Raw genomic sequence first — 17,681 nt, forward strand, 5'->3', positions numbered from 1 at the left:
AGAAGTACGCTTGTTGTCAGGAGATCATTTGGAATGTTCTATAAGCAGAACATGAGTGGACATTTCCCTTTCTCCAACCAGGCCCTAAGGGCTTTATGACTTTTGGAGTTTCACTTCTTTTTCTTTTCCATGTCCTTACTGTCAGATATTAGGCAATTGGTATTTGTGTCCTTTGGGGTGGACGTGCATAATACTCTCAACATCTGTGAATCCTAGCTAGTTTCTGCTTAGAGATTTTGTTAGTTTGAATGGTTATCCTAATGGTCAGTATTTGCCCTTTCCCTTATTTTTTAGAGAAAGCAGCTGGTTATTTTTAATTTTTATGATGCAGTAAGTTTGAGGTTCCCTTTTCTCCCTACAGAAAATATAATTTAGTAGTATATCTGTCAGTGAACAACAAATTACAGTGTTAACTTGTAGCATTTTCCAATGCTACAAAACAGGATTACATCTCACATGCACTGATCACATACCATGGAACAGTGATTTATTTAGGCTCCACAAATTGCTCAACTAATAGAGTTAGGGTCTATGTGCTTTTAGCTTGAGTTCTGCTGTTTTAACTTAAAAATTTTAAATACACTTTATATTTGCTCAATCTGGTTGCTCCCCAGAAGAAATTTCATTTCAGTTATATGATAAAACCAATCCATGCGTCCAACTGGTAGAGTTCTCATTTAATCCTTTATGTTATATGCTGAATGCTTTTGATGTCATGACTCATGAATAAGTGGAAGAAATGTCAGTTACATTATAAAAATAAAGATTGGTGGGGATGGTTTTACTATTGTAAAATATATCTGGTTCTTTTTGTGAATTATGAAGTCTTACAACTTTGATTAAAACATGGTGGCAAACTTCTCAGAAAGTCCTTTAATAGTGTAAGCTTTTAAAAAACACGGAAAACACATTCAGTTGCCTAAGGACCAGCCATAACTGCTTGTGATGGTTTTTGACTTGAAGTTATTATAAAATTCTATAAATCTATTATTTATAAAACCACGGCATACTGTTAAGTATTTTAGCTGTATATTTTGCTATAGGACATCTGACAAGCTTTCTGCTATTAAGTGCAAATTAAAATGCCAAATGAGTAAGATGTTTTTGAGGGAAATAATAAATTAGTTACACTGAATAAACTAGGAGATCTACACAAACTCTTGAAAGAGGGAAACAGTATCATGAGAGGACTTTCAACAGAAGGATCTTATTTAGAGATATTACTCAATAATCTGATCAGACTTACGATTGAATGATTTGGCTTTGTAAAATCTGACTTTTTCTTTTTCTTTTCTTTTCCTTTTTCCTTCCTTTTCTTTCTTTTTTTCAAAAACTATTTACATGTTATGATAAAAGGTATAAATAAAGGCTATGACAAAAGGTATAAATTTGTACCCTTGGACTTAACTTGGTGGATATTGATGATATATATTTGGATCATAGAAACTAGTTCAACCTCCCATTTTTATTTCATCTGTGAATTAATATTCTTACTAGAGGCCACATTTGTTACAAATTTTATTTCCCTGAGGAACTGTTGAGACATATTAGACATACAAAATTGTCTCTTTGGATATATCTTTTAAACTTATTTTTCCTAGGAAATAACTCACAGCCCAGATCATAGAACTTTTTGGTTGTAGAGTGATCTCAGAGGTCATCTTGTCCAGCCCTGTGCACTAGTGGTATAGTCAGTCAGTCAATAAACATTATTAAGGGCCTACTAGGTTCCAAGGACTGTGCTAAGTAGTGGGTATACAAAGAAGGGCCATTCCCTCCTCTCAGTGAGTCCACAGTCATAAAAAGAAGGTCAGGAAAGAAATGGTATGATGAAGTCTGGGAGTGCAACCAAGTGGGAAGTGATGAGGTAGATTTGCAGGCTTTCTCCTTAAATAGAGAGTCTGGGACCCTCTGCCATCTTCTGTCAGAGAGAAATTAGGTCCTTTTCTCTCTGTGACAGTACCTTCTTTCTTGAACTCTTAGAAAACACCATATGCTCTTTCATGTAATTGTTTATCTTTGTACTTACATTCAATTAGATTATAAGATACCCAAGTGCTGCGATTTATAGTATCTTTTAAACACTTTGCATTTATAGTGCTTAACATAGTTCTCTGCACATTGTAGTCACTTAGTATTTAGTGTGTCTCAATGGAAGAGCAGTAATTTAAATCATTTAAACTCTTAACCACAATTGTAGAACATGGGTAGTTGGTGAAAAAAGGTCAATTTGACTTTAGGTACACCTAGAGTGTGTTGCTAACAGTGCATCTTTATGATGGGAAGTAGAATTTTAAGAAGGATCACATGGTGCATAAAAGTTTCAGTTTCATGTACTTAGTGACCATTTTTGTTTTTTTGCTGATTGAACTACTAATTTGACTTGTTTGTGGAATAAAAGTAGATCCTCAAAGTGACTTGTTGATTTAGTCCACGTGCCCCCTCATTTTCAAGTTCAGCTTACAATGAATACTGTTATTGACATCAAATTAATACATGGTTCTTAGGAACAAGGTGTGTACAAATAGGTATTTTAACAAATTTGCTCTTGCAGGAATTGAAAGACGTGGGCCATCGGGACCAGATGGCTGCAGCCAGGGGCATACTACAGAAAAACATCCCAATATTGTACACAGCTGCCCAGGCCTGCCTTCAGCACCCCGACGTGGCTGCTTATAAAGCTAACAGGGACTTGATATACAAACAGTTGCAACAGGCTGTTACTGGGATCTCCAACGCAGCCCAAGCCACAGCTTCGGATGATGCCTCCCAGCAACAGGGTGGAGGAGGAGGAGAACTGGCATATGCACTCAATAACTTTGATGTAAGTTACATTATAAAAAGGAAAATTAGGACTGCTGCTGCTCAAATAAACTTTCTTTTCAAAAGGGAGACTAGCAGGCATTCTGGGATGAAGATATTCATGAATGTAATTTTAGAAATGCTTATGAAAATCACTTTACTTGAGCCTACCTTAGCCTGTTAGATTAACAATCTTTATTTTTTAAAGATTTCTTATGAATTAAAGCTGATTCCATTTATCTAAGTATGTGTTCCTTGTGAGGTCGGCTCATATTTAGGAGAACAAGATGAGTTATTTGTAAGTTAATATGCCTAGAAATATTTGTCCTCTCAGTGACAAGATTAGAATATCATGTCGTCTGACATTTATCAAGTAGAAGCAGATATCAGGGGTCAAAATACTCTTAGCGCAGTGCTTCAAAGCAGTATTTTTAAAATGCTGCTTCACATGCCTTGTCGTAGGACACTTCAATAGGGGCCATTAGCATTACATTTTTATGCTCCTTTCTTACCATCTCTTGAAGCAGCAGATAGGTTCCAAAAAAAATCTATTACCATTTTTCCTTCATATTCCAAATCACCTGAGCACTGACACCTAATTACTCTTATTTCCATAGCACTTTCCTGAGAATGACCTTGAGAGGTAGACTGTACAAATGTTATTTCCATTTTACTTATGAGGAACCTGAGATCAAGGGAGGTATCAGATGCCAGAATCAAACCAAAGTTTCCTGACTTTGTTACATCATGGCTGCCTACCTGGTTTTGTTTATGTGATCATTAACCTGCCTTGAAGGTGTATGACCTTATGGGAGTCACTTTACTTCTTGAATCTCATTTTTCTTGTTAGTTTCTTTTGGAAGTTAGACTAAGATTATGTCTAAATTCACTTTTAAGTCAGTTCAGTGCCACAATTGGAATAGTGGGTAGAATTTTTACTTTTTATTAGCATTTTTTTCTTCCCTGTAGCAGAGATTACTTTTTTTCAAATTCCCTTCCCAGGGTTTGGGAGGAGGAAGATGAGTTTTTGCTTGTTTGCATGGGTGCTTACTTACTTGTTGTAAGTCACATACTATAAACCTAAAATCTCAAATAATTACTCTTGAATTATGGCAAGAGGACCTTAAATATTAAATAACTTTAATCATTGAAAATTGTGATGATAAATTCTACACATGAACTGGCACTATTGTTAGCTTCTCATAGGATCATATCATCATAGAAATTAGATCTGAAAGGAACCTTAATGGCCACTTACCTCAACTCCTTATATTATCCAGGAGGAAACTATAGAGGTAAGTTACTTGGCCAGAGTCATGGAAGTACTATGTAGTAGAATTAGCATTTGAGCCCAGCGCCTCTGACTCTAAATCCTTTATTCTTCCCACTGTACTCAATCAGTTCTCCTGATTTAATTGTAAGCTTGTGTTCCAGCTTAACATTAAAATATATAGTTCTTTTTAGTAGCAAAAATAGCCTACTGCTTCAAGTAAAGAATACCCATTAGTAAGTTCTTCACTGCCCTGGGCCTCAGTTTCCTCACTTATAAAATAACAGGGTTGTAATGATGATGATGATGTCTAATGTTCTAGTCATGAGGCTATTGATTCTGTTACTGCTTGAATTCCAGAGGCATGTTATATTGACTGCCAGTAATCATAATGCAGTTTTATTTGGATTGATTTCATAATAACCTCATCTGTTAAGAAGAAATGGCCAGATAAATCGTGGAGTTAAAATAAAGATTCTGCCTTTCAGTTTTTAACCTGTAGAACCTTTTGACTGAAGAGAAGCGGGAAAGGTGTCCATGCTGGAAAACAGAAAAATGTTTTGAGTATTTTATTTGATTTAAAACAATTGAAGTTGACTGGGATGATTTTTGTCAAGGGTCATGGCCACTTTAGTTAAGAATTTTAGCAAATATTTGCTTAATATAAACATGTTTATATGTAATTATATAAACATTATGGACAGAAAGTTATATTTATTTATCATTTATCCATCTGAGGATATTATTAATAGGTGCTCTGTACCTGACGGTGCTGTCTCATGACTAGATCTCAGGAGATAATCTTCCACTGAATTGCCATTAATCTTATTACTGATGATTTGATCCTTAGGTTGTGCTATATTTACCTTGAGGAGGGCAAAGGGAATTTTGCTGCATGTGATTTATTATGGCAAATGAAACAGTAACGATACTTCCCTGGACTGGTGCATTGGCAAGATTTATTCCCTGATATTATGAAGTGTCTAAAAAGTCCTACTGTGATACCTCATCATGGTATAGAGTTGTTTTTGGGTTCTTGAAGGTTGTGCCGGTGGACCATGAGCTCTGAGAGATGCTGTCCCACTAGAGAAGCTTTTGAGTGTGCTCCCAGGCAAAAACTGATTTGTTTTCTGAGGGTCAGACTAGCTTAGGTACAGGGAGAGTACCCACCAGCAGGATACACACTTGGTGGTGAATTACTTGATCACTGCGACTCATAAAATACAAAATAAATCCCAGTTTTATGTAGTCTCCTTCTACTGTGCAGTGATAGTAACAGAGTGGTAGAAAAAGGGGATAAAGGGCTCTAGGAATCACAGTTTTTAGACTATCTATAAACTTTGAGTTGGTACTCTAAATGTGAGAACTGTGTTCAATGACGAGTACATGAAAGTCATGTTGGAGAGTTGTCTTACCAGTCTTGGCTATAAACAAAGCAGTTTTGTCTGTAAACAGCTAAATGGAAAGATAACTCACAGGTATTTCTTGTAGAGGCAAAGGAAAGAATTGACAGAATTTGTTTCATCCTACACAGAAAGAACTATAATTTTATATGGTATTTGTAGTTATTGCCATGCTTATGAGTATTGGTATAGAGACCTCTGTGAAAATAATTTGGCAGTTAAAATTCCCATATTAAATTGACATCCACTTTGACACTTTTTGACTTCTGCAATAGTGAAAATATGTGAGGAAGGTGAAAAATATGTCTGAAAGCATGGGTCAGAGAAAAAAAATGAGAGAAGCATAATGCTTAGGTCTAGATTCTAGAAATTCATGTCTTTTCATCATAAATAATCCTTTTTGGAAAACAATCATTAGATGCTGGAAATGTCAAGCATTGAATAATTTTGAAAAGTAAAATTGCTTGTATTTTAACAGACAATAAGACTTGTTTTGATATGAGAGTCACTATCAAATCATGTTTCTGTGTACAGACACACCACTAATTTATTTAAGGAAATATCAGAATTAGTAATCAGCTAGAATGTAAAATAATAGTGAGGAGGAAAAAATGCCATATGATAATAACATCTTAATCCTGAACTATTTTTGAATAGGTAATTAATAATGAAAAATGGGTAACATACAACAACAGAAATAACATCAACACTGATTCTGGTACTTTTATACAAAAATTTAAGTAATGAAAACCAAAAGCTCCTTGGGAAACACTTGGTTGGACTTGGCAAACAATGAGAGATGATGACCAAAGACAGTATTGGTTTAAAGTAATTTATAAATCTTATGAAGAAAGATGATGGATATCTATGAACAATGTTGCTTTATAAAGAAGAGAGAAGCAGCAGAGGGTTAAAACCAATTTAAAGAAAGCTTGGTGAGAGACACAGTTAAACAAAGTAATCCTGGGGGTATTCAAAGATTTAAATGAAAGGAGGACAGCAAACAGAAAAATATAAAAGATCTGCAAAAATTTTCATAAGAAACTGTTTTACCCTTTAGACTGAAATTAATGTCTTTATTTGCTTATAGAGGAGGTAGATATGGTGCTATGGAGAAAAGATGTGAGTGAGGGTGAGCAGTGAAGGATCAGTTCTCAAGACTTTGAAAGATGGGGAAGATACAAGGGCCTCTTTACTTGCTCTTCCTACTCTGCAGAATCTTTCACACTCATCTAGACATTAGTCATAGGCATACATGTCAAAAGACATTCCTGTAAGGACAATGTTTTTTGCCATGTCACAACTGACTGATAGATGTGGAGAATATAAGATCCCACCATGTTTCTTGTTGCAACTACGAAAAGGCATTTTGAGAACAGTGGAGCAGTTTCTGTCTTAAACCACTCTCTCCACAATGTCCCTTCTATCCATAGCTCCAAAATCATTTAAGATTCCTGGAAAGATATAATGAAAGAACTGTCACTCCTTTGTGACCCTGTGACTCAGCATGGAGTCATCATTGAAGAGGAATTCCTGTGGATATTAAGATTTCCCAGGTACTCTTGTTTATGAATGACCAATTGCTATTTAAATTTAATCTGGAATATTAGAGTCTTCTGGAAGAGATCTGTAACCATTTGAAAGAGTTTGACCCAACCATTCACACAGGAAAAATCAAATGCGTGAAGTATTACTTGCTCAGATGTGTGGATACACTTGCATGATTACATGCAGATGTGTGGATACACTTTGCCATCAATATACATATGTTGGGGGGTGGCTAGGTGGCCCAGTAAATAGAGCACTGGCCCTGGAGTCAGGAGGACCTGAGTTCAAATCCAACCTCAGACATTTGACACACTTACTAGCCATGTGACTTTGCGCAAGTCACTTAACCCCAGTTGCCCTCCAAAAAACAAAACAAAAAAATATGTTGGACAAACATAGGCGGACAATGGGCCCAAAATTGAGCAGAAGGGAGAGGGTTGAATTGCCTTCAGAAAATTATAAAGCTTCTTTTAATGACTCTGAAATTCTTGGGAAAAAAAAAAGACTCATCTTGTAAAAATTCATATTCCCTTGGTGGCGTAGCATTACTGTGAAGTGTGGAATATAGCTATCTCTGAAGAATTGAAAATGCATATCACACAGAGAGGGCAGTGGAGAAGTGTGTGATGCATGTGAGCACGCTACAATATATAACCAATGAAGAATTTGAAAGGATGAGAACAGACAGCGTCAGTGGGCTAACAAATGATAGGAAAAGAAACCAGAATGGGTCACATGATGAGGGATGACAGGAAGATAGCTTTAGTGTTCTGGTTTCCTCAGCTTGTTTGTTGGATCCTTGTGGCAAACTTGTCAAGTACACGACTGGATTACAAGTCTACATTGTTGGGGGGAGCATTCAGATTGATGAGCTAACAGGTTTATTTGAATAGTATGCAGTCAGACAACAAGCATTGATTCAGTGCTTGCTCTGTGTCAAGCACTGGTCTAGGTTCTGAGGATATGAAGAAATGTTTCTAGAGCAGATCACATTTGAATGGAGGAGACAATATGTAAAACAACTCTGTCCATGTAAGACATGCATAGGGTAGAATTACAGGTGATCTCAGGAAAGGCACTAGCATTAAGGGGAAAAGGCTTTTTGCAGAGGGTGGGCTTTTTGCTGAGACATGAAGCTAGGGAGGAAATTCAGGTTAGATGAAACTTGAAGGAAGACAAGGAAATCAAGAGAAAGAGGTGAGGATGGAGAGAATTCTGGGCATGGAAAATAGCCAATAAAAATGTATGGACTCAGAACATGAAATTTCTTTTGTGAAGAACTGAGAAGTGACCTGATTTCCTTTGAAAAGGCATTCAAAACCATAGATTTGGCTAGTAAAGTACCTTAGAGATTTTTCAATCCAGGCTCCTCATTTTACACCTATTAGTGTGTAAGGTCATTGAGGTCAGGGAACTAGTTTTTTGTTTATTTTTTTTGCTTTTTGGAGGGAGGAAGGCAGGGCAATTGGAGTTAAATGACTTGCCCGAGGTCATAAGACTAGTGTATGTTAAGTTTCTGAGATTGGATTTGAACCCAGGTCCTCCTGACTCCAAGGCCTGTGCTCTATTCACTGCCCCACTTAGCCGCCCCAGGGGTGTAGTGTTAGCCTTTCTTTGTATTCCTAGCTCTTAGTATTAGTAAGTACTTAATCAGTGCTTGTAGATTGAGGCCAAGAGAGATTAATTGCCTTGCCCAAGGTCATGCAAGTATTTGGTAGCAGAGCTTTAATTTGAACCCAGAACTTCCACATTTCTTAAGAGCTTGCCTGCCAGCTTCTTGACTAAATTCCCTAAATTTGTGTATTGAATAGCAGGCTCCTCTGAGACCAATGAGTTTTGAAAACTTAAAAAAAATTTTTTTTTTCCTTCAACATGACCAAAACTCAAGAATGTATATATACTATGAAATATTTTTCTCAATGCAAAACTTAGTTCCTTAATACATAAATCTTTTTTTTTTTTTTTAAGCAATCAGGGTTAAGTAACTTGCTCAAGGTTACAGGGCCAGTTATTTCTGGGTGTGGTGCTGAGTATCTGAGCCCAGATTTCCCAGGTCATCCCAACACTGGGGCCAGTGCGCTTACTCACTGAGCCACCTGGCTGCCCCTAAGCAATTGGGGTTAAGTAATTTGCTCAAGGTTACATGGCCAGGTGTTTCTGGGTGGATGCTAAGTGTCTGAGCCAGATTCGATCCCCAGGTCCTCCTGACACTGGAGCTGGTGCTCTTACTCTCTGTGCTACCTGGCTGCCCCAATACATAAATCATTTGTTACCACAGTAGAGAAGAGCTCATTGGACCATACTTGGGAGGCATTTTCCAAATTCTTTATAAACATGTTTCCTGCCCTTGAAGTACTTAAAATCTAATCATACAAAAGAACTAGATAATACATTAGGAGTGGAAATAGAAAGCTAGAAGGAACTCCAAGGAGTGAGGAAATTTGTGAGCTAGAATAGAGGTGAGACTGAGACCAAATTTGAGACCTATAGACAGGCTTCAAAACTCTCTGTTGTTAAACTATTGATACATTAACAATGAAGTAAATGGATTTTATTCTGCAACTGCCTTTTACATCAGTGAGATTTGAGAAACGTAGTTCATCTGCTGTTGCATATCCAAGCTTGCTATGTGCAATCTATACCATGGCACTTTTATAGGTTCAAGAGACCAACCTGCTTTCCTTGTTTGCTCACAGTGAAGTAATTATATTGGACAACTTTAATAGTTACCATTGTGCAGATGGACTTGTAGGTAACTCAAGAGTTCAGTAGTTTGAATTTGATTTGGACTGGCATATTTGCATCTGTTTTTTTCTGTAATGTGCCTCATGGAGGCCAAGTTTTACTAAGTTGTTGGTTTGCAGTACTTAGAAAAAATGAACTGCCAGTTGAACACAGCTCATGATTATGTGGGATTATCCCTGGAAATGTTACCTTCAATCTGTCATAAAGTATAAATTTCCTCCATATGTTTGACTTTTTGTATGTTTATCGAATTGTTTTTCTTATTTTATCTTGGAAAAAAATCAATGTAATGGCATAGCTACAGGTAATAGATAATAATCTTTACTTTTGCAGAAACAAATAATCGTTGACCCTCTGAGCTTCAGTGAAGAGCGTTTCAGACCTTCTCTTGAGGAGCGCTTGGAGAGCATTATCAGTGGAGCAGCCCTAATGGCTGATTCATCTTGTACGAGGGATGATCGGCGGGAACGTATTGTTGCAGAGTGCAATGCAGTTCGACAGGCTTTACAGGACCTACTTTCTGAATATATGGGGAATGTAAGTATGAGGGTTTGAATTGTCTTTATGGATTTTTACTCATTTAAAAGATTCCTTTTACTAATCCAACTTATGATGGCAGAATATTGGATAATTTATGGATTTAACTTTTTTTGGACTGACATACTGATAACTTGAATATTTTTCAGTACTTAGGCTGGTAACTTAAGGTGTTATTAGCTTAATTGCAAAATACAAATACTATTTTTTTCCATCAAATTTCTCAATATGAGGCTTGTAGGCAAAAGACTTTTGAGAAGCTGCCACTTTTAATAATAAAATACAGTTTTAGATCTAATTGTGTGAGAATATGCATGCCCTACAGATTTCTTTCTTTTCATAATTGTCATTTCTAAATTGCTTTTCAACCAGATGGACAAAAATTAGAATAGGGCATTGATTCAAGCATTTCCCTAATAGAAAATTATCAGGCTGAATTTAGAATATTTTTGAACTTAGAATTCTGCCACCACAGAGCTTGTGATCCTGAGTCTTTTTGCCCAAGAGAATGCTTATACTTAACTGTTTTGTCCAAAGGTCATTTTTCTCCCTTTACCTTTTCTTTTGACTTTATGAACAAAATATTGGGGTAAACATTTGATTAGCATTTATTGTGTCATCTATGTGCTATGCATAGTGCTACATACTGGAAATACAAGGGAAGGAGCTCACAGTCTGATCAGAGGGGGCAGCATGCTAACAACTACATACAAAAGACAGATAGAGGCTACATTGTGGGGGGCAGGGAGGTCTCAGAAGGAAGACACTATGATGAGAGAGAACTGGGAAAGGCGTTTTGCAGAAGGTAAGACTTGAGCTGAGATTTAATGGAAGTCAGAGAAGCCAGGAGGCGGAGATAAGATAGGAGGGTGTTCTAGGCATGAGGTTTCACTCTAGTGAAAATGCATAATCGGGAATTGGAGGCCAGCGTCATTGGACCACTTGGAGGGGAGTGAAGTGTAAGAAGGTGGGAAAGGGCCAGGTTATGGAGGGCTTTAAAAGCCAAACAGGATTTATATTTGATCCTGAAGGAGATAGGGAATCACTGGAGTTTGTTGAATTGAAGGAGAAGGTTAAGGTGTGACATGGTCAAGACTTGGACTTTAGGAAGATCAGTTTAACAGCTGAGCAGATTATCATTTGGAGAGACTTGAAGCAAAGAAATGAACCACAAGTCTTTGCTGTAGGCCAGGTGTTAGGCCATGAGAACCTGCATCAGGGTTATCATACTGTCTGAAAATAGGAAACAGTTTATGGGAGAGTTTTCCTGAAGGTAGAAATGACGAGATTGGGCTGCCTGACTGGATGTGGAGAGAGTGAGAAGAGTAAGGTTTCAAGACTAGGAGGATGGTGGTGTCCTCAGCAATGAAAGGAGAGTTAGGGAGAAGGGAACATTTTGGGGGAAAGATAATGAAAATTCTGTTCTGAACACTGAATTGAATGTCTGTGCAACAACCAGGAGTTGAATATGGTGAAACTGGAGGTTAGAAGACAGGCTAGGGCTCTACAAATAGACTGGACTTATCTTCGTAGAGATGATAATTGAAACTGTGGGAGCTGATAGATCACCAAGTGAAATAGTATAGATTTAGGGCCTAGGAGAGAGTGATATCTGTCATTAGCAGGTGTGACCTGAATGAGGATTATCAAAGGAGAATGAGAACAGACAGGTAAGAGGAGAAATAGGAGAAAGCACCGTCACAAAATCTGAGAGAGTCTCAAGAAAAGGGTGATCAGTAGTGTCAGACACTGCAGAGAAGTGAAGAATGGGGATTGAGGAAATGTCATGAGATCACTAAGAATTTTGGAGAGGCCAATTTATGTTGAATGATGAGGTCAGAAGCTGGACTGCAAGAAAAGTTTGAGGAAAGGAAATGGTGCTATCTTTTGGGGACTGCCTACTGGAGAAGTTAAGCTACAAAAGGGGGCAGTGATTTAGGACAGTAGTTGACAGGGTTGGACAGATCAAGTGAATAGATTGTCTAAAATCATTTTGTAAAGAAAGGGGAAAATATGGGTTGCCACTGGAATATTAACGATATTCAAACTTTTTTCATTAATTTTTTCATATTCCTTCCTTGCTATGCATCTTATTGTTGAACATATTCAGTAAATGCTTCTGGTGAGTTATGAATGTATATTCTTCAAGTGAAGGTGCATGTATTCCCTTGTTTAGCTTGTTTCTATCTCATTGTAAAATTAGTAGAACAGTTTGGATTTTTTAAAGCCATTGCTGTGTTGTGAGATTGTAGCCGATCTACCTCAGAAAAATGAGATTAGAGCTCAGTTAAATCAAGTGGAAAAAGCAGTTGATAAGCCATGGTGAAAATGTGGGACACATTTAAAAATCCTTGTTTAAGCTTGAAAATTTCAGAACTGGCTAAGTCGAAGCATGAATTACACCGGTGGAGTCTTAAATAGGGAATCAAAGTACATTGACACATAAATAGAACAAAGGTACATGCTAAATTTGAACTGGGGGGAATAGTGCAAAAGTCCCTCAATATGGATATGCTAAAGAAAAGACCAAAAACGCTTCAGTACCTAAGCATATGGGGTAATGAATCAGCACCAAGTGCACTATACTGATGACAGAGTGACTAAGAATTAACAATGGAATGACTTCTACTGCATACACAGACGTTAGGAGAGGTGAAAACTATGGTGTAGATTAGATGCCAGTTGGTGTAGTTGAAAAGAGCACTAAAGTTTGAATCCCAGCTCATTTGCTTTCTGCAGGGTTCATCTTTAAGGAGGCTTAATCTAGGAATCTTGAATGGAAATGAGCATTTTACTTTATATATATAGCTTTTGATAGCTGTTCTTTATGTTTGACAAGTATTTTAGTCCTGTATGGGGCATAGAGGGGTAGGTATTTTGTGGTCTTTACTATATTTTTCTTGGGGAAGAAGTTGAGAGTTGATTGTTTGGGGGTTAAAAGATGTTTATCAATGAGAACAAACCAGGCTCAATGTTTCCTATTGCTTATGCATGAACTAGCACATGCAGAGCCTCTCATAGTTAGCCAGAGGCCAATCAGCCAAGGCTGTCCATTTAGGACTTTCAGGCCCAGCTCTGCCATAATGCAAGCCATCAGTCTTTAACACTTTTTCTGGTAAATGAATGAGAAAATATGTTTCATTTGAAACTGTAGACAACTTGGACTAATCAAACCCAACCTATAGTGTGACATTTTATTAATAAGGCTTCATTATTCAGTTTTTGGGGTGCTAGAATTTCATTGATTCTGAAACCAAATACTTTCATACTGGATGAAAATGCTTTAGATTGTCATCCAGTATTGTCACATAATCATCCAGTGTTATCACGTAATATGAAAAAAGAGCAAGGAAACTCTTTAAATTCCTTGCCTTGGACTATTTCTTAATGCCCAAATGTTACAGAAATTGTGTATAATTGTGCATCTTCTATGCTATATAAGGGACTGGTTTATTGTAAAATTGGCTGTAAATTTAAATTTCATTAAAATCCTGGGATGTCCTCTGGTATATCTCAATGGTACTTCCTTTCTGTGAATAGACAGGTGTATTTTCAGGTACTTTTATGACTTTCCAATTTGAACTTTTATAAGAGAGTTCCTAGAAGACAGAGGCCATGGATTTATATTTGGGAATATTTGTATATTAATTTTGCATTGGATGAAGAATTTAAGTAAATACAGGATTAACTTCTTGCCTTTGTAATGTGAGAAATATAACTTCAGCGAAGATATAATGTCAGACTCAATTGAAATAGGGACTATGTGTTTGACACCTCGTCTAAATTGATGGTGAAGTGTGTGTGGGTTTTTAAAAAAACTACCTTAATGAATCAAACCACAATTTAACTTCAGAACAAACAGGATTGAAAAGCATTTTGTGCATGTGGCTTGGCAGTTAGAAAGTACATGATCTTTTATGATCATAAAATGCCATGTTTATTTATTAATTAAATAGATTGGTACATGCTTAATGAAGGAATAATAAAGTTGGCTTTTAAAGATAAGATGATGGATCAGAGATGTGTTGGTCTGCAGATGAGTAGGATTTTAGTATGTCAGAATTGATCACACATTAGAAAAATGTAGGAGACTTTTGTAGAACTAGAAATTCCTTTCTGAGTTGTGAAGGTGGTTTGTTTTAAACAAACAAAAACCTTAATCCGTTTAGCTTCTTGAGGTTTTTCAGTTGGAATTTTAATGTTTCATATCATTCATTACATTTTATATTAATTTCTGACACACTATCAATCCGAGTAATGAGCTTTTTGTTAGAGGAAGAACTCCAAAGACAGTCTCAACTAAGGCATTATATGTAAGGTTTCAGTTCCTCTGTTGTTACTTTAAGCTATTACCCAAATTATGTTGTATACCCAAAGAAGCAAGAATTGCCTTGGAGAATGAATAGTGATGGCAAACTTGTGAAACCCAGTTTTTGGAAGTTAAAAGGTAAATCATTATCTCTAAGGTTCTTCTTTCCGGTCAAAAGATTTTTAGTTCACTGTGACTGTCAGTACTTTGAACTATTAAGTCAGGTGTCTATAGAGTTTTATGGCTCCTGTTTTAAATGTGGCTGAAATCCCTCTTTCTTGGATGTTCAAAAGCATAATACTTATATCTTGATATTTGAATGAGGTCCAGGCTTTTTTCATGTTAGAAGTTCGTAAGTGCTCATTAATAGTAGTGTGAAGCTGGAAGTTTATTAGTCTTAGTTTGTATCTCCAAATGAGTTGCTATAGAATTAGACATAATTAGACATTTAACATAAAGCTAGTGTAATTTTTTTAAACTGATACTTATATTTTCTCACTATTCATTTTTCTTCTAAACTATGGTACTATCAGTTTGAAATGTATCTTCCAGTCAACAAGCTCTCCAAGCTCTGAGATAGTTACTTTATAAAATGTTGAATTTGAACTTCAGAACTACTTTTTACCACAGGTGGGTAACCTTTCAGGGTTCCATTCTTTGCCAAAGCAAAATATTTCCTTATTACTCTGAAATATTTCTTCGTTAGATGCTCTTCAGTCTTGTTCACTGAAAGTTGTAACCAGCATCTCTTCTGGTCATAAAACAGACTTGGTGAGGAGACCCATAAAATAAAGCTTTTCCCCATGAGTCAATATTGGTAAAAAGTTTTTGGCTTATTTTATTTTAAATAAGGTGCTTGTGATTCCATGTTGCAATTTTCTAGTCATCATCTCCAATCAGCAAATCTTCAAAATTGGAGATTGACTATTTATAAAGATCCAGATCATTAAAATAACTTAGTGTTTATGTGTGAAAGCAAATTCTTTTGTCCTAATGGTTTGTTTTAGGAGTAAGGGGAAAGAGGATCTTCTCTCCCTCTTTTCTTGTTTTTTGCATCTAAAAGATTTAGGCAAACTGCTTTAGAAATAAAGTTAAGATAGTCAGAAATAGTGTGCCATAATTTTTCCTGCTAAAGGCTTTTCTAATCATTGCAGATATAGCCAGAGTTTCACAATTTAACATTAGGTTTAGTCTAAAAAACCCTGTGTAGATTAACTTCTAGTTACATTTGAGACCACTTGTTAATCATCCTCAAATTTAGCTCTGTAGGGCAGTTATCTAGGGAAATTCCTTTCTCTACTATGAGGGGATGCATAGATCTGATCTGTAAAGCAAAAACTCATATCTTTTATTGTTTCCACCACCCTCATCTTAATCTGTTTAATTAAAGTGATATAATATGCTCCAAAGCCAAATGGACTGAAATAATTATAAGTCAAGCCACAAATATTTGAGTAATAATGTTAATTCAGCTACACAGTTTTGAAAACCGATACATATAAACAGATATTGTTGACCATTGGGCTTCTGGGGAGCTGAACACTGACCTATCTTACAGATCCTTAAGAGTGCCTGTGTATGCAGCATGATAAAATGCTATTTTATTCTTTCTATGAGATAAGTAAAATTCCATTATTAAGGGAACAAATTGAATTAATCAGTTAAACAGTCTTTTCTTTTTCTCCAAAGGAATATTATTATATTTTCAGAACTAATAGATTTTAAGAATAGGTAAAACTAAGTTTCAATTTAACTTCAAGTTGGATTCAAGTTGATAGCTAAGGTTGCAGTAATTGCATAGGTTGTCCATTGCTGTCTATATTATTTAGATCAACTCTTGTTTCTTAACTATGGTATAGTGTAATGAAGTGTATGGATTAATACAGTACTGTCCCTTTTTTTATGGTACTATATTAAAGGCAATTCAAAATAAGATTAAATATTTTTCTAATCCTTTTGGTATTGATGTTATTTATATTCTGTATAAATGTGTTTGAAAATTAAAACTTACGAGTTTGTAGGGTCATTGTTATAAAACTGAGAAAGAAGATTGATTGGTTACATAAAACAGGGTCAAAGAATCTAAAGGTAGAAGGAACCTCTTCGAATATCTCTTTCAATCCCTTCATTTTCCAGATGAATAAGATTGAGAGAATAAGTGGGTGAGCTGGGATTTGAATGAATCGAGCCTCTTTGCACTCTGTAATAATGAAAGCTTACTCTGATGGACATGGGTCTTGAACTGGTTCCTACTAATTTTCTTCTATGCTTCATTCAAATTAAATTATTTGCTGTCTTCTTTAAACACCCATTTTCTTCCTCCATGTCACTGCTCATAAGCCTGGGGTGCCTCAACTCCTCTAATCCACCTCCAGCCCCACAACATTATAAAGTTAGAGCTGGAAAAAAGCCTGTTTTACAGATGAGAAATCATGTGACTCAGAGAGGTCAAGTGGTAGAATGAGCAAGAAGATGGATTTGAACCCAGGTTCTCTTGATTCTAGGGCCAGTGTTCCTTTGCAGCATCTCTTTGCTTCTCATTGGTTTGGTGGGTAAATGACAAATGGGTTTACTGGCTACATCAGTACTCCTCAGATGCCTTAGATTTTGTGTATATCTAGAATAGAAGAAGGTTAAAGGTTAGACAATCTACCTTTAAGCTTTTCAGTCTTTTTAAGATTGATAGATTGTTATTGGGTAAAATCTTTTAAAAGGGAAGAGATAGAAATGGATTATTGAGGTTTGTGTTCCATATTTAAGATAAATAATCCTAAAACGTTAAGAAAATATTGAACAAACATTAAGCTCCTACTAGATGCAAGGTACTAGAGAAGGTCTTGATAATACAATGCTAAAAAATTATTTTAGCTGTCATAAAGAAGCTTACAATGTGTACTAAGATTAATATGTATTATTAAAGATAGTGTTTTAGGAAAATTTGAGGAGTAACCAAACATTGTCAGCTGATGGGGATTAAGGTATGCGTCCCAGAGGAACATCCAAGCTGCACCTTTAAAGAAATTATCTCTAAAGTTTAGCTTGGTTGACTGAGAATTGGGGCTACCAT

General features: G+C 36.2%; 1 protein-coding gene across 1 annotated transcript in view; it reads left to right on the forward strand.

Annotated features, from left to right (window-relative positions):
• CTNNA1 (catenin alpha 1) overlaps positions 1-17,681 on the forward strand; it is a 161,714-nt gene that overhangs the window by 45,830 nt on the left and 98,203 nt on the right. Inside the window, exons 6-7 of the mRNA XM_069104313.1 lie at positions 2,555-2,824; positions 10,102-10,305. Of these exons, the coding sequence (XP_068960414.1) occupies positions 2,555-2,824; positions 10,102-10,305 (474 nt within the window). The remainder of the gene's footprint in view (positions 1-2,554; positions 2,825-10,101; positions 10,306-17,681) is intronic.

Source organism: Petaurus breviceps, unplaced genomic scaffold (genome assembly GCF_028583685.1).
Source record: "Petaurus breviceps papuanus isolate PSGF00001 unplaced genomic scaffold, PetGlider_PUasm1.0 685, whole genome shotgun sequence".
Taxonomy (NCBI): Eukaryota; Metazoa; Chordata; class Mammalia; order Diprotodontia; family Petauridae; genus Petaurus; species Petaurus breviceps.